This window comes from Lynx canadensis, chromosome B4 (assembly GCF_007474595.2).
Source record: "Lynx canadensis isolate LIC74 chromosome B4, mLynCan4.pri.v2, whole genome shotgun sequence".
Taxonomy (NCBI): Eukaryota; Metazoa; Chordata; class Mammalia; order Carnivora; family Felidae; genus Lynx; species Lynx canadensis.
The window spans coordinates 135,571,886-135,585,003 of NC_044309.1; the positions used below are offsets into that span (position 1 = coordinate 135,571,886).

At 61.4% G+C, this 13,118-nt stretch overlaps 1 protein-coding gene across 1 annotated transcript in view; it reads right to left on the reverse strand.

Moving 5' to 3' along the window:
* The window catches only part of SCUBE1 (signal peptide, CUB domain and EGF like domain containing 1), a 180,746-nt gene that overhangs the window by 80,847 nt on the left and 86,781 nt on the right, over positions 1-13,118 (reverse strand). The window contains exon 8 of the mRNA XM_030320864.2: positions 367-501. Coding sequence (XP_030176724.2) covers positions 367-501 — 135 coding nt within the window. The remainder of the gene's footprint in view (positions 1-366; positions 502-13,118) is intronic.

Consider the following 13,118-nt stretch of genomic DNA (forward strand, 5'->3'; position numbering starts at 1 on the left):
AAGGGGACCATGGAGAATGGGGCCCCACTCTTCCTGGCCACAGCCGGCCTTCAGCCCAGAAACGAAAACAGCTTCTCTGGTCACATCTGCCCATTTGTGGCCCCACCTCGCCTCCACATAAAAACACCAGGAACACCAGCAGTCCCGGTGTAGCGGGCGGTGGGCGGGAGCTGGGAGGAGCCCCGCGCAGAATCGACACCAGAAGCACAAAACAGCCATTCAGGCCACCACCAAACCGCGCCCCGCCCCCCGCCTTGACCCTGAGGCCCCCGGAGTCGAGATGTGGAGAAGGGGGTTTCCAGGGGCCGCCAGATTCTGGGGGGCGGGGGCGGGGGCGTGTGCCTGGTCAGCACGGGCCGCACTCACCGTTGGAGCGGTGGATGCAGGTGTGCTGGTTGTCGCTGAGGAAAAAGCCACCGTGGCACTGACACTCGTAGCTGCCCATGGCATTGACGCAGATCTGTTGGCAGCCACCGTTGTTGTCCTGACACTCGTCCACATCTGCAAGGAGAGGCGGAGAGGGGAAGGGGAGAAATCGCACCTGGGGCCGGAAGTGAGAGGCGACCAGCTTCCCAGGCTGCCCAGAAGGCCCTGCACACGGCAGCACTCTGGGGACGCTCCACAGGGGGACCCCGCGGCTACACCCCGCAGGGGGGCCAGGTACTCCGCAGAGACACTGCACAGGGCTGTGCTCTACCAAGGTACTCCGCGGAGTTACTCTGTAGAGGTAGTTACGATGCTTGTAACGCCAGCTGACTGTCGGTAACCTACGCGACCGGCCCTCTTCTAAGTATCCGACGCGTACTAACTCCTTTCATCCTCACGGCAGCCCTGTAGATCAGATCCGGGTATTAGCCCATTTGCTAGATGAGGAAACCGAGGCCCAGAGGGGCCAAGTCACCTGTCCCGGGTCCCACCTGATAGTCCGACTCCCAAACCGTGGTCTCACTGATCCTGTTGGACTCTCCCTCTCCGGGAAGACTGCAGCCTGCACTGCCCTTCCCCAACCCACGGAGCCTCGCCAAGCAAATTCTCCCGTCCCCTCCGTCTTCAAGCCTACCTCAGAGTTACAACCAGTAACACGAGACCCTGCAGCCTGCTTTCTGCCTCACAAATGGACTTCAAACGTCTAAGAATGGGGAATTTTTTAAAAGGCCCTGACCTCTGGCCACCAAGACGGCCGCAGAAGGCCTCTAAGCGGTCTTTCCTGCTCTCTAGGAGAGAGAGACCTCAGGGCTGACACTCGGCGTTGACCAGAGGCTGCTGGCACAAAGGCGGCTATTGGCTGAAAAGAGTCTTTATGGAGTTCTGGGCTTGAACAGAACAGCATGTTTCAATTACCAAAGTCATAACCCCTTACACTGTCAGTTTGTGTAACGAAAGATGGGCTTCTTAAACCTTAACGTGCCGTGTCTGTATCGTCGTTTTAACAGGCAAATGTATGAAACCACAAAGGCAAGGTGAGCTACCAGCCGCTTCTAGCCAATCCCCTGGCCCCCAACACACACACACACACACACACACACACACACACACACACACACACACACTTTGGCTGTAAGCTTTTAATACAGTTGTCCTTCACACAGCCATCTTCCAGTACTGCAACCAGAGGGATGCGGACACGTAAAGAACCAAGAAGACTGACCTGCACTGAACCAGGAGAGGACTGAGCCCTGGAGCTAGGTCAGCTGGGTCCTACTGAGGCTTAGGGACAACAGGTCGCTTCACCACCCAGGAGACCACATGGCTGCCTCCGAGGCCGATGCTGAGGCAGGCCATTATTCTCTAGCAAGCTCAAATGTCAGCTGTGTGGCAGCCCGGAGGGAGGCAGGACTCTGAACTCTAAAAGCCACGAGCAGTTACAGCTGAAGTGGGGAAGGTGGCTCTTGCTGAGAGGAGACACAGTGGGGTCCCGGGGGAGCTGGAAATGACACAGAGGGATTATTCTGAAAACCTTTCTCCACTCAACGGAGTCTTACTTACGGACGGCTCCCTAAAGGGCCACTGCCAGTGCCCCCTTTGCGGGGGGCACCTCCCCTCCAGGGGTGGCTGCCTCTGGGGGTCTGTCCCTCGCCGGCACTAGACCCTGAGCAGCTCTAAGCCAGGGACCGAGTCCTGTTCATCCTACCCATAACGACGCGAAGCTGACACTCCTCGAGGGCTCCTTATGCGTCAGGCACGGGGGCCTCACAAATATCCCCGCGCTCCACCCCTGCGGCAACCCTGAGCGACAGGCTGTGTTACGGCCTCCACTCTACAGGTGAGGGCACTGAGGCGCAGAGAACCAAAGTAACCTGAGCAAAGTCACACGGCTGCTCAGGGCAGAGGCAGGACTTAGACCCGCCGTTCACCTCCCGAGCACGCGGCTTTGCCCCGCCGCTCAGCTGGCCGTGCCAGAAAGTGTGTCGAGACCAATGCTACGAAGAGCCAGCTACTCTTAACATGAGCCTGAGCGGGGTGCCACCTTGAACGTGTTTGGGAACCCCAGATGCAAACGCAACGCCGGAGCCAGCCTGCCGTGGGTAACACGGGGCCTGTCCCAGCGTACGTGGCGTTAGTCCCGCCTCTGTCCCAAAGACACGCCACTGAGGCACTTGCACCCCGGTGCTGGCACACGTATCACAGCGAAACCCGCTTCTGGGACTCGGTCCAGACCCCCTTCAAATCACACGCTTTGCTGTTCTTCCCATGGTTCTCAGCTTCTTTGCTCTGTACCTTGGCTTCTCCAGCCCTAGGAAAGGTTCAGTTGGTAAAACAAACCAGTTACAGGCCCTCAAATGCTGCACTGGTGGCGAGAAAGCGCTGCTTTGACCCCACCGTGAACGAGCTCCCTGGAGCCCCCCGCCTGGCCCGGCCCATCTCCCTTCACTGGAAGCCAGGGACCCGAGGGCAGTTAATACTGCACGCATCTACAGAAGTTCAGGGAGCTGGCAGAGTGGCTGTGCCTTGGGACAGCCCTGTTTACACTAGCGGGGAACAATGACTCTCAAACACTGATGAATAATTTGAAACAAATGCAAGGCCGTGTAAACATTTCTTTTCCCCGCTCCCAAATGACAAAGCCCCAAGATTAAGCAGGGAGGGAAGGGGGCGGCCCCCTCTGCGCCCTTTTTCCACTGTGGTCCCAACACAGGCCTCCCTCGAGCCGGGCAGGAAACCACAGCCTCACAATCCCTTTGGGGAGCCTGCGGTCGTCACCGGCTTCTCTAAGGGCTGGGTCGGGGGCCTGATGCCCACCGCATGCCCCTCACACCCCCGTGGCTCAGCCCTCCACGCGGGGCTCACAGTCAAGTCTGAAGAGGGACCAGCTGGAGGAGCTGGGGCCGTGGGTCGGCCACCCACCGGGCTCGGGCAGACTGGGTTCACCTGGAGGCCCTGGCCAGGCCTAGCACAGCACTACGGCCCCTGGGCCCTCCTGATGGGGGCAAGCCCAGCACACATTGTTCCTTGGCCCCCTCAGGACTTAGAAAACTCTGTCATGAGAGGTCCTGCGGGGCAAGGAGGGAGCCTACATGTGGGAGTTCTGGCTCTGGCCTTTCCCCGCTCTCCTGCGATCTGGTTTCTCTCGACGAGGACGCCTCAAGCCCAATCACGGCGACGAGAGCCGGTTCCCCGAGTAGTTCTGCTTAACACACCACCCCCGACCTTACACGCTCATGTCTCTGACGCTCCTCCTCTCTGAAGTCTTCCCGGCGCCCGGAAGACTGTGCTCGTCCCCTGTGCCCAGGCTTGCTCTGCCCCGGACCTCGGGCTCGGTCGTCCTGTCTCTGCTCTGGGCTGAAGAGAGCCCTGAGTCTTTATATCCCTGTGCCCCGCTGACGGTCAGACCGAGCGGGTGCTCAAGTGTCCGCAGGAAGAACCGAATGGCACACGTGTGTCTGCACTCGCCACCGATGGGGAGCTCGCGACCCACAGAGGCCAGTCCCCTGGAGCGGCGTGCTGTCCCGGTTCCTTCTGGGCACACGGAGGGGGCTCGTTCGGGGCTCCCCGCAGCTGCACTTATCTCCGCTGTTCTCGGAACAGCCCCCTGTTCACGCTTGCCTTCCTGTGATCACACCCACCTCCTCCTGGGATGCCCTCTCCCTCCTTGTCCAGACGGAAGTTCTTGCCTTTGAGAACCACCCAACAGGCCTTCGTTCATCAGTTCCCTCCACAAACACTGGGCGCCTACTACGTGCCACGCTCCCCAAGGGCCGCCAGGGCACCACAGTGAACCCAGCTGCTGCCGTACTGGACCTGAGCAGAGGTGGGAGGCTTCGTGGAGGGCCGGCCCGGGGGCGGCAGGGAGGTCTGTGACCCGAGGCCGGGGGAGGAAGAGGTGTCGCAGAAGCCGACTCTCGCCGAAGGGGCGTGGCAGGGCACAGATGGGGAAGGGCCCGCGACCGCTGGGGCAGAGGAGGAGTTCTGGAAGCTGTGCAGCCTACACACCCCCCGTCAAGGAGACCCCAAGGGCCCTCACAAACCCCGGCTCTGTCCAGGTCCCCCTGGCCCCCGTTCTCACCGGTGCTGCCGGGGGAGGGGACAGTCCTCGGGGAAGATGTCTGCGCAGCCCGACAAGCCACAGTAGCGCCACCGCCATGGCCTCGGGCAGAGGCTGAGCCCGCTGCGTGCAGTGAGGGCCCTGAGCAAGCCTGTTTCCGATCCAGGCTGCACGATGCCTGAGTGGGCTCTGGGTGGGATACAGGGGCTGCTCTGCCTCTGAATCCTGCCGGCAGCTCATGGTCCTTCATCTGCTTTTGCGGCCACGCTGGAATGTTCCCAGAAGGCAGGGAGCGCCCTGGCCCGAGGACTTTGCGATAAAGCAGAGAGGAGGCCCTGTGGGTTTGGGGGCAGACCTGAGGCTCCTAGTGGGAAACTCTTTTAACTGGCAATGGAAGAGCTGATGGCTACACTGTGCAGGAACGACCCCAGCAGCCGCAGCGCTGCGAGGGTCTCGGGTGGCCCTCTGTCAGGGGCTGCCTGCCCCGGCCGGGCCACTCTCTGGAAGGCCCCAGCCTGCAGCACCCTTCCATTCCCGCCCCCCAGCCCCCGGCCTTAACACACAAACACATCTCTGTGCCACTGGGACTGGTAGAGCCCCTGACTCTTTTGGGCTGGGGTGGGGGCAGCGGGCGAAGGGTGCTGGGAGGGGAGGGGAGGGGACACTGAGCCGCGGCTGGCCACGGCGGCAGGGGGCCCTTGGCCGGCGGGGCTGAGGGACACCCTCAGAAACGGACCATCCCAGTGCAGTCTGGGATAAGACATGGGGCCGCCGCTCTGTGCAGGCTGCTCCCCAGCCTGAGGCCCAGCGTCTGGGGGTACGGTGAGCACTCACCCGTCCAGCCAACGGCTGAGGGAGGACGGAAGGTGGGAGGCAGACCGGCAGACCAGGGTGCCAAGAGGGGCTTCACTCCAGCCCTGCCCTACCCCCGCCCACCTCCCCTGGCCTGAGCAGCCCCCTTCTGTCCCTCCCACCACCCGAGCAGTGGCCAAGGATGCCGACTTCCTCACCACCCTGCCCGTCTGTTTTGCCTCCACTACTGTGCCACAGGCCTGGGTCGGGCCTCAACTCCTGCCCGAAGGCACGGTCTGTGTGCTTCTCCTAGGCCTCCGGGCCCCCAGCCTCCCCTCCCAATCCCAGCGGCCACTGTGACCAGTTCTAGTCGGAAGAGGCCAGGGCACCTCGGCACCACAGACGGATTCCGAGCGGGGTCTCTGGGGTCAGGTGCCCCCACCTTACACCGTAGCGCCTGACGGGAGGTCTGGGTGCCGGGGTCGGGGGGAGACAGCCCTCAGCTGGCTCTCCGGCCCATGTCTGCTCGGTGGGCCCGCCGGTCCCGAGCACGAGAGTGCTGCGTCTGAGATGGGCTCATGGGCGGCTGCTCTCTAGCCGACGCCCACAGGCTGTAGGTTGATCTGGTTCCGAAAGGCCTCTGCAGGCAGGGCTGCGGTTTGCCCATGAGGTCTGTTTATTTTTATTAATAGCTGGCTGTTTGTCCTCCTTTGGACCAAGAATCCAGGTTTGCAGTTATTTATAATAACTAAAAATTACTTCTGGACCCAGCTTTGCTTGCTTTGTGTTTCCCACGAACATTTCACGATTCGAAACAGAGACTCTGTGTTCTGCCCGGGCCCCACCCGTGTTCTCGTGGCTGCCAAGGGCCTACTATGTGTCAGACCCCGTGCCTGGCCCCGACACCACAGGTCCCACCGAGGGTCCGAGGACAGAGGCAGAGGCCCCGGCCCATCGCAGGAACCGAACTTGACCTCCAACCCTGAGAGCTCCCTCCTGGTCCCTGAGGGCTGAGGCCCCAACCCTCCCCTGGCCCCTGTCAGAAGGGAGGCTTAGGCACAAAAGCCTCTTGGCCATCGAGCGGCTCTTGCAAAATTACATTTGATGAGTTAAGTGTAAATAAATGAGAACCAGATGGATTAGATTTCGGGTAAAATACACACGGGTCTCAGAGCTTTGAGGCCTGGGTTCTGCCAGATCCAGAACATTCCCTGAGCTGTCAGAGGTGCTGGCAGAGGCAGGGGGAGGTATGACGGGGCCTCCCGGGACCTCTCCGCTTCCTGGTCTGGGCATCAGCTGGGCCTTCTCTGGGGGGCCTGACTCTTAAGCAGGTCAGCCGTATGCAGAAGACACACGGTCCCCCACCGTAGCCCTGCTCTGACCCTGAGCCCCCTGGGTTGGGCCTGGAGGTTGCTGCCTGGTCCGACTGAGGACCACTCTCTTTACGCTGTCTCTGCGATGTCTCCCTGGGACCGCTGCCCACGGGTTCTAACTCTTTTCCTACCAGGTCACACCAGCTGGGGTGTAAGATTCGGTGAGTAACTTGCTGCGTGACCTTGGGCACGTCACTTACCCCTTTCGGGCCTTGGTCTCCTTCTTCACAAAACGGGGATAACAGGCACCTTAAGTTGTCTGGGGGACTAAAGGAACTAATGCAGCGAAGGACTCGGCTCGGTGCCTGGCACACACACACCACCCGTGAACGTTAACAACCGTTGAACAAAGCCGCTGCCAGGGCTTCGGGGAATCACAGGTGTGAACGTGCCCCAGGGGACGGTAAGGTCCCCGCCACACCGGAAAGTGACACCAAGCTGCGTCCAAGGGAGCCCCCAGCGTGGCCTCAGCAGAGCAGCTTCAGCTTCCGGAACTGCTCCCTCCTGACACAGGTTCTGGCTAGCTCACCACCCTGTCACCCTTCTCTGGGGGACCGCAGTCTATCAGGGGCTTCACGTTGGCTCAGAACTGGACTGAGAGCCACGCGTGTGGCCTGCTCGGGCTGTGGGACAAGCCCCGGCCTCTGCACGTGCCACCTCAGCCTTCATTCATTGAGATACGACTCACGTTACATAAAATTCACCGCCTCAAGGAGGACGGGTCAGTGGTTCTTGGCACATTCACGAGGTGGTGTGAACATCACCAAGATCTGATTCCAGAACGTTTCCCACCACCCCCAAGAGACGCCCTGTGCCCATTTTCAGTCAAGCCCAATTCTCCCCTCCCCCAGCCCCCGGCAACCATTAGCTTACTTTCCGCCTCTACGAACGTGCCTGTTCTGGACCTTTCATACCACTGGGGCCACACAGCGTGCGTCCTCCGCGTCTGGCTTCTCTGACACCCCATGACGTCTTCAAGGTCCTCCCACGGCGGAGCACACGTCATTCGTTCTTATGCCTGAATAATATTCCATCGTCCGGAGAGACCACGTTTTGTCGACCCGTCCACCAGCTGCGGGACGCCTGGGTGGTCTCCCCCTCCTTAGCTGTGAGGACACACGCTGCTGTGAACGCCACGTACGAGCCTTTGAGTGAACACGTTTAAACTCTCTCGGGTGGGTACCTAGGCGCGGCATCATCGGGTCATAAGGTGATTCCACGTTTCACTTCTGGAGGCGCTGTCACACTGCTTCCCACGGTGGTGGCACCATTCCACGTTCCCATCGGCAAAATACGAGGGTTCCAATGTCTCCACGTCCTTGCCAACACTTCCTGTTTTCCATTTTTTAAAACGATAGACATCCTGGCGGTTGTGACATGGCACCTTATCGTGGCTTTGACTCACGTTTCCCTAATGACGCCGAGCACCTTTCCACGTGCTTGCCGTCCGTTGGTACATCCTTTCTGGAGCAGTGTCTATTCAAATCCCTCGCCCACTTTTACACGGGGTTGTCTTTCTACTGGTGAGTTCTGAGAGTTCTTTGTGTGTCGCAGATACTAGACCCTTACCAGACATATGGTTGGCAAACATGTTTGCATTCTGTGGGCACAACCTCCTGTAAAGCAGCCTTGGGAGCACGGTGCCCTGGGCGCTGTGCCCCGGTGGGGCCCAGGTCCACGAGGCCTGCGCTCCTCTTGGGCTCCGATCTCGGGAGATGTCACCCTGTCCCACGGCTTTAACTGCCGCCTATTTGCCAATGCCGCTAAGACCTCTAGGCCCGCTTGCTCCACTGTCCTCAGGCTGAGATATCAACGGCTGACCCAGATGTCCAAAGCCACGACAAACCTAACACGGCCCTTGCTGGACTCCTGATCTGACCTCCTGTGAGAACGGAACAGAACAGAGCGAAGCCTGGCCCCGCCCTCAGCCTTCCCCATCTCGGCCAATGGCAGCACAGCTCACGGTGGCTTCTGTCATCCTGGAGCCCTCCCTTCCCCGCTCCCCGCCTCTAAGCCCTTAGCAGGTGTGGTCCTCAGCTCTGCCTGCAGACCCAGCTCCCCGCCCCCTCCCCTCAGGTGGCCGGGTCCAGCTCCCCTCCTCCCCGGCCTGGATTACAGCGGTGGCATCCCAGGTCTCCCTCCTTCCACCCTGGTCTCGCCACCCCGCTGAACCACCCTGGAGAGTGTCAACCAGCCACGCTATCCCCTGCCTGAAAGCCTCCAAAGGATTCCTCGTCGGCTTCGAATAAAACACAAACTCCCCTCTCTGGCCGGCGAGGCCCAAGAGAACTGCTCCGTCCACGCCGGGGGAAACACCTCTGCCTGTGTCGCTCTCTCCCCAGGGAATGCAGAGTCCTCGAGAGGGAGGACCATGGCTGTCTCGAGTGTTGCTGTATCTCAGGGTTTGACATAGTGCCTGAGGCACATAAGCCACGTCCGTGGGCCGAGTGACCGACTGACAACTACAAAATGTGGCTGGGGGCGGTGGCTCTGGCCCGGAGGCCCTGGTTCTCGGCCTGTCCCACAAGGGCTGCCCTGTGTGGCCCCGGAGGGGCTGCCTGGCGACACCCAGTTCCCGGATCCAGCCAAGGAAGCAGCTCTGGGTGAGTGAGAAGCCTGAGTGCTGGCCGCGGGGTCCCGGGGGGCAGAGGCTGCGGGCCCGTTGGGAGGGCGAGTGAGGGCTGGTCAGAGAAGAGCTGTGCTCGTTTATTCACCCGCGTCAGCCTTGCCTGGGAGTGAGCCCTGTCGGGGACGGGGGGGGGCGGGTGGGATCGGGGTGGAGGAGGCGGCCTGTGAGCTTTGCTGCTCGATGGACGAGCGAAGCCACACAGGGCTCTTGCCACGTCAGCCCTGCCCACAGCGTCTGGTGTCCTCCTCCCTCGCCAGTGCCTTCAGCGGTACAAGGACAAACGTCTTCGGCCAGAGAAAAGCCGTTCTAAGCGGGCAGCGCTTTAAGAAGCAGGTAGAGGGGACGGGGGTTTGGAGGCGGCGGGACGCGCTCCTGAGGGACGCCGCCCTGGCCCCCGCCACACCGCCACGGCAAGACCAGCTCTTCCTTTAATGTCTCAAGCACGGGCAGGAGAGGGGGCTGCAGGTGGCGGCAGGGGAGCCGTGCGCCCTGAGCTCCTGCTCGGTGCCGGGCGTGCTCGTGGCAGCGTCTCACCCAGGGCCTCAGCCCGAGGCAGCGGGGGCGTCATAACCAGGAGCTTCGAGGGGCGAACGGCCCGCCCTCGGTCACAACACGCGCGCGCCGGTGCCAGGCTGGGAACTGGACACTTTCATCCCTGCGGCCTCGGGCCTCTGACAGCCCAGCTGTGAACGCGATCCTGGCCGGACGTCTGTGGCAGGCACTCGGGTTTTAAAAACTTCTTTTGATGGGGAGAAGAACAGAGGACTGGGAAGGGGGAAGGGGAGGAAACCCAAACAAACAAATCCCGGAACCAAAGGGAGAAGCCGTGAGAAAAGAAAGGGGAAAGGCTCTGACGGATTCTTCGTGAACATCCTCAGAAATAAAACAGGCCCCTCTGGGTGCGGTTAGTTCCCCCTCGGGCCCGCGCGCGGGGCGGGCCGGGCACACGCACGGCCCATGGAACCCGGGAGGGCCCCGGAGCTCCCGAGGCCACCCGGCTGACACAGTCCTTCCTGCCGGACGCTGGCCACGGCACGTGACTTACTCCCGGCACGTGCTTCCCAGCCTCGGTACTGCCTGGAATTCTGGACCAATTCTTCCCAATTAAACTCTATGGCTTCTTCCGCTTTTTTCAAAGCTGTTGAGTATAAAAACCAGTGTCCTCCCCACGAGTGTCAGCACCGCCAGAAGTTCTCCGTGAAGGCGGGGCCCCCAGGCCCCGCGGGCTCCCGCCCCTGAACGGCCACGGCGCCTTAACTGGGCCCGCTGTGGACTAGTTGGTTCCTTCCCACACTAAGTGGTCCTTTGCTGACAGGCCCTGGGTGGGCCACGGAGCTACAACGGGATGGGAAAAGGTTTTGTGCCGACTTAAGAAAATGGCAGAGGGGCTGTAAGGGGGCGGACGTGGAGGGGTGGGTGTGGGCACCAAGGGGCTCCCCGGAAAAGGGGGCACCGAGGGTGGCTGACGTGCTGGGAGACCACCACGGCTCCCCGTGGCCAAGCCCACCCTTTCTAGCCCATTTGTGGCCCTTCTCCCCTCAAGACACGCAGCACGGCTCCCTATCACTTGTCCAACAAAACTATTTAAGATTTTGAATTTACAAGGAATTCTGAAAAACAGTGGGAAAAAACGGGTCAACGGTCCTACGCTCTGGCTGCGACCATAACCATAGGCGTCTATTTTGTTTCTGTCTTTTCTCGTGGGCCGATGTTCTCCTAGTGCAAACGGGTCTCTCTGTATGTGACCTGCTCGTTCACCCTTCACTGAAAGCAGCGCTTTCCGGGGCTCATCCCTGGTGCCCTCCTCACCTGTTGCCTGTCCAGCCGGCAGGCGACCCCCGCCCAACCACTTGGTGCACTTGTCTCTGTTCTGGACCCCGTTAGTAAACTCCCCTACGAGGGACACAGGGCACGTAGAGCCCTTTCCGTTTTAGGGTTTCTTTTCTTCAGATGGATTCCCAGAGGCGCAGTCCCAGCCAGAGACTGCCAGCTTTTCGCTTCTCATCCCTCCCCACGGGACGCCCTTAATCTGCTGGTTTTGCCACCTTGGAGCCTGCCTGCGCCGGCCTCTGCCTCTTCCGAAGTCCCTTCCTAGCGCCCACGTCTTCCCGCAGAGAGCCTTCCGCGATCAGCCCCGTGTGTCCGTTCGTTCACGCCCTCACTCAATGAGGGCGCAGTGAACGCCAAGGCAAGGCCTGCCCTCAGGGAGCTGCCCGGCCAGGGAGAGAGAGGTGGGGGAATCAGGAGGGATTAACTACTGTGGGGGTGGGGGGGGGGCTGGGGCGGAGGGCTGCAGGGGAAAAGAGCGTGTGCGAGAGGGCTCAGAGGCCACACTGACAGGCGGAGGGGTCTCTCTCTCTCTCTGCCGCGTGCGGACAAGCACGGGGAAAAGACGTGCTCGGTGGTGGGATGTGGTGGGATGAACGTGTGCGTGAGCGCACGTGTGTGTGTGCGCGTGTGCGGCCGCAGCAGCCCCGGGTGGGGCCCCGGTGGACGTGGAAGGGGGGCCGGGAGGCAGGCTTGAGTCTGGGATGTGCCCGACGCGCAGCCGAAGGGGACCCCTGACATGCTCGCACCTGCAGACACAAATCTCCAGGTCTCGGGCATTTAGCCGACAGAAACTACCCTCTTACGTGTCACCGTACTCCGAGCCCACTCTCCTGCCTGGCTAGGCCTCTCCCACCTCTAGGCTTTGCACCTGTTACGCCTCCTCCCCTCACCCCATCTCTACCCGCCACCCGGTGCCCTGTCACTCGGTCCCGGTGGGGTGAGCTGCGTCCCATACTTGGTTTAGCATTAATTACGCCACGAAGATCATCTCAGGACCCCCTGACCTGGCAGATAAGGGCACTCAGGAGGCATCTTTGGACCCAGAGATCACAGATCCTTCCTTCCAGGCATTTCTAACCAGCCCGCCACGGCAGCAGTGCGCCCACAGGCTGCCAGGCGCCCACATCCCGGGCTTTGATTACAGTCTCACCTCTTGGCCACATGATTATGCGTCAACAGCGAGGAAAGTTCTGACAGAACACCAGGAAAGCAGCCTAAAAACACCCGTGCGTGATCGTAACCGCGGAAAGTCAGGGCTGCATGCAGACGACACGGGCAAGAACCCGGGGACGCGAAGACCGCAGAGCGGGGCGGGTGGGGAGCTTGTGGGGGTTTCCTTCCGTGCAGTCTGTACTCCCTTAACATTTCTGTATAATCGGCACACAGGAGGAAGACGGCTGCGTGAACAGAACTTTTCAGCCCTGCGTGAGGGGCACTGTGACTCCTCAGTTCGAACGCAGGGTGGGAGGCAAGTCCCCTGAAGGCCGAGCTGGAGTGCTTGGGACAGGAAGAGAGAGTGCCGGCCCCTTGGGCAGGGGGAGCACAGGGCTGCGAGGCGCCCCGGGACAGGCTCAATATGCACGCGGAGCAAAGGCGCGGCTGGCCGGCATGGCAGGGGGAGCCCAGGCCACGAGGGGCTGGCTGCCAGGCCGAGGTAGTGACTCCCCGGCGGCAACAGGGGCCCCAGGAAGACCCCACTCAGGGGGGACCTCCGCTAAAGCTTGTCCCAAATGACTGCACGGGCGCCTGGCCCCTCGGTGGCCAGTGAGCGGGTGTGCCAGGGGAGGGAAAGTCGGCCTGTGGGATGGGACCCTCTTCCCCCTGTTAAGGCAGCCCAGGAGGTTGCTGAAGACCCCGGCCGAGCAGCTGGGTGGCTGCCGTGGCTCCCCACGTCCCACAAGCAGGCGTCACAGCTGGGCACAGGGCGTCTCTACTAGCCGGTCTATTTCCAGCCGCACGCGGTTGGGACGAGACGGGTGACGGGGAGGGATGGTGGAGCCGGCAATACACG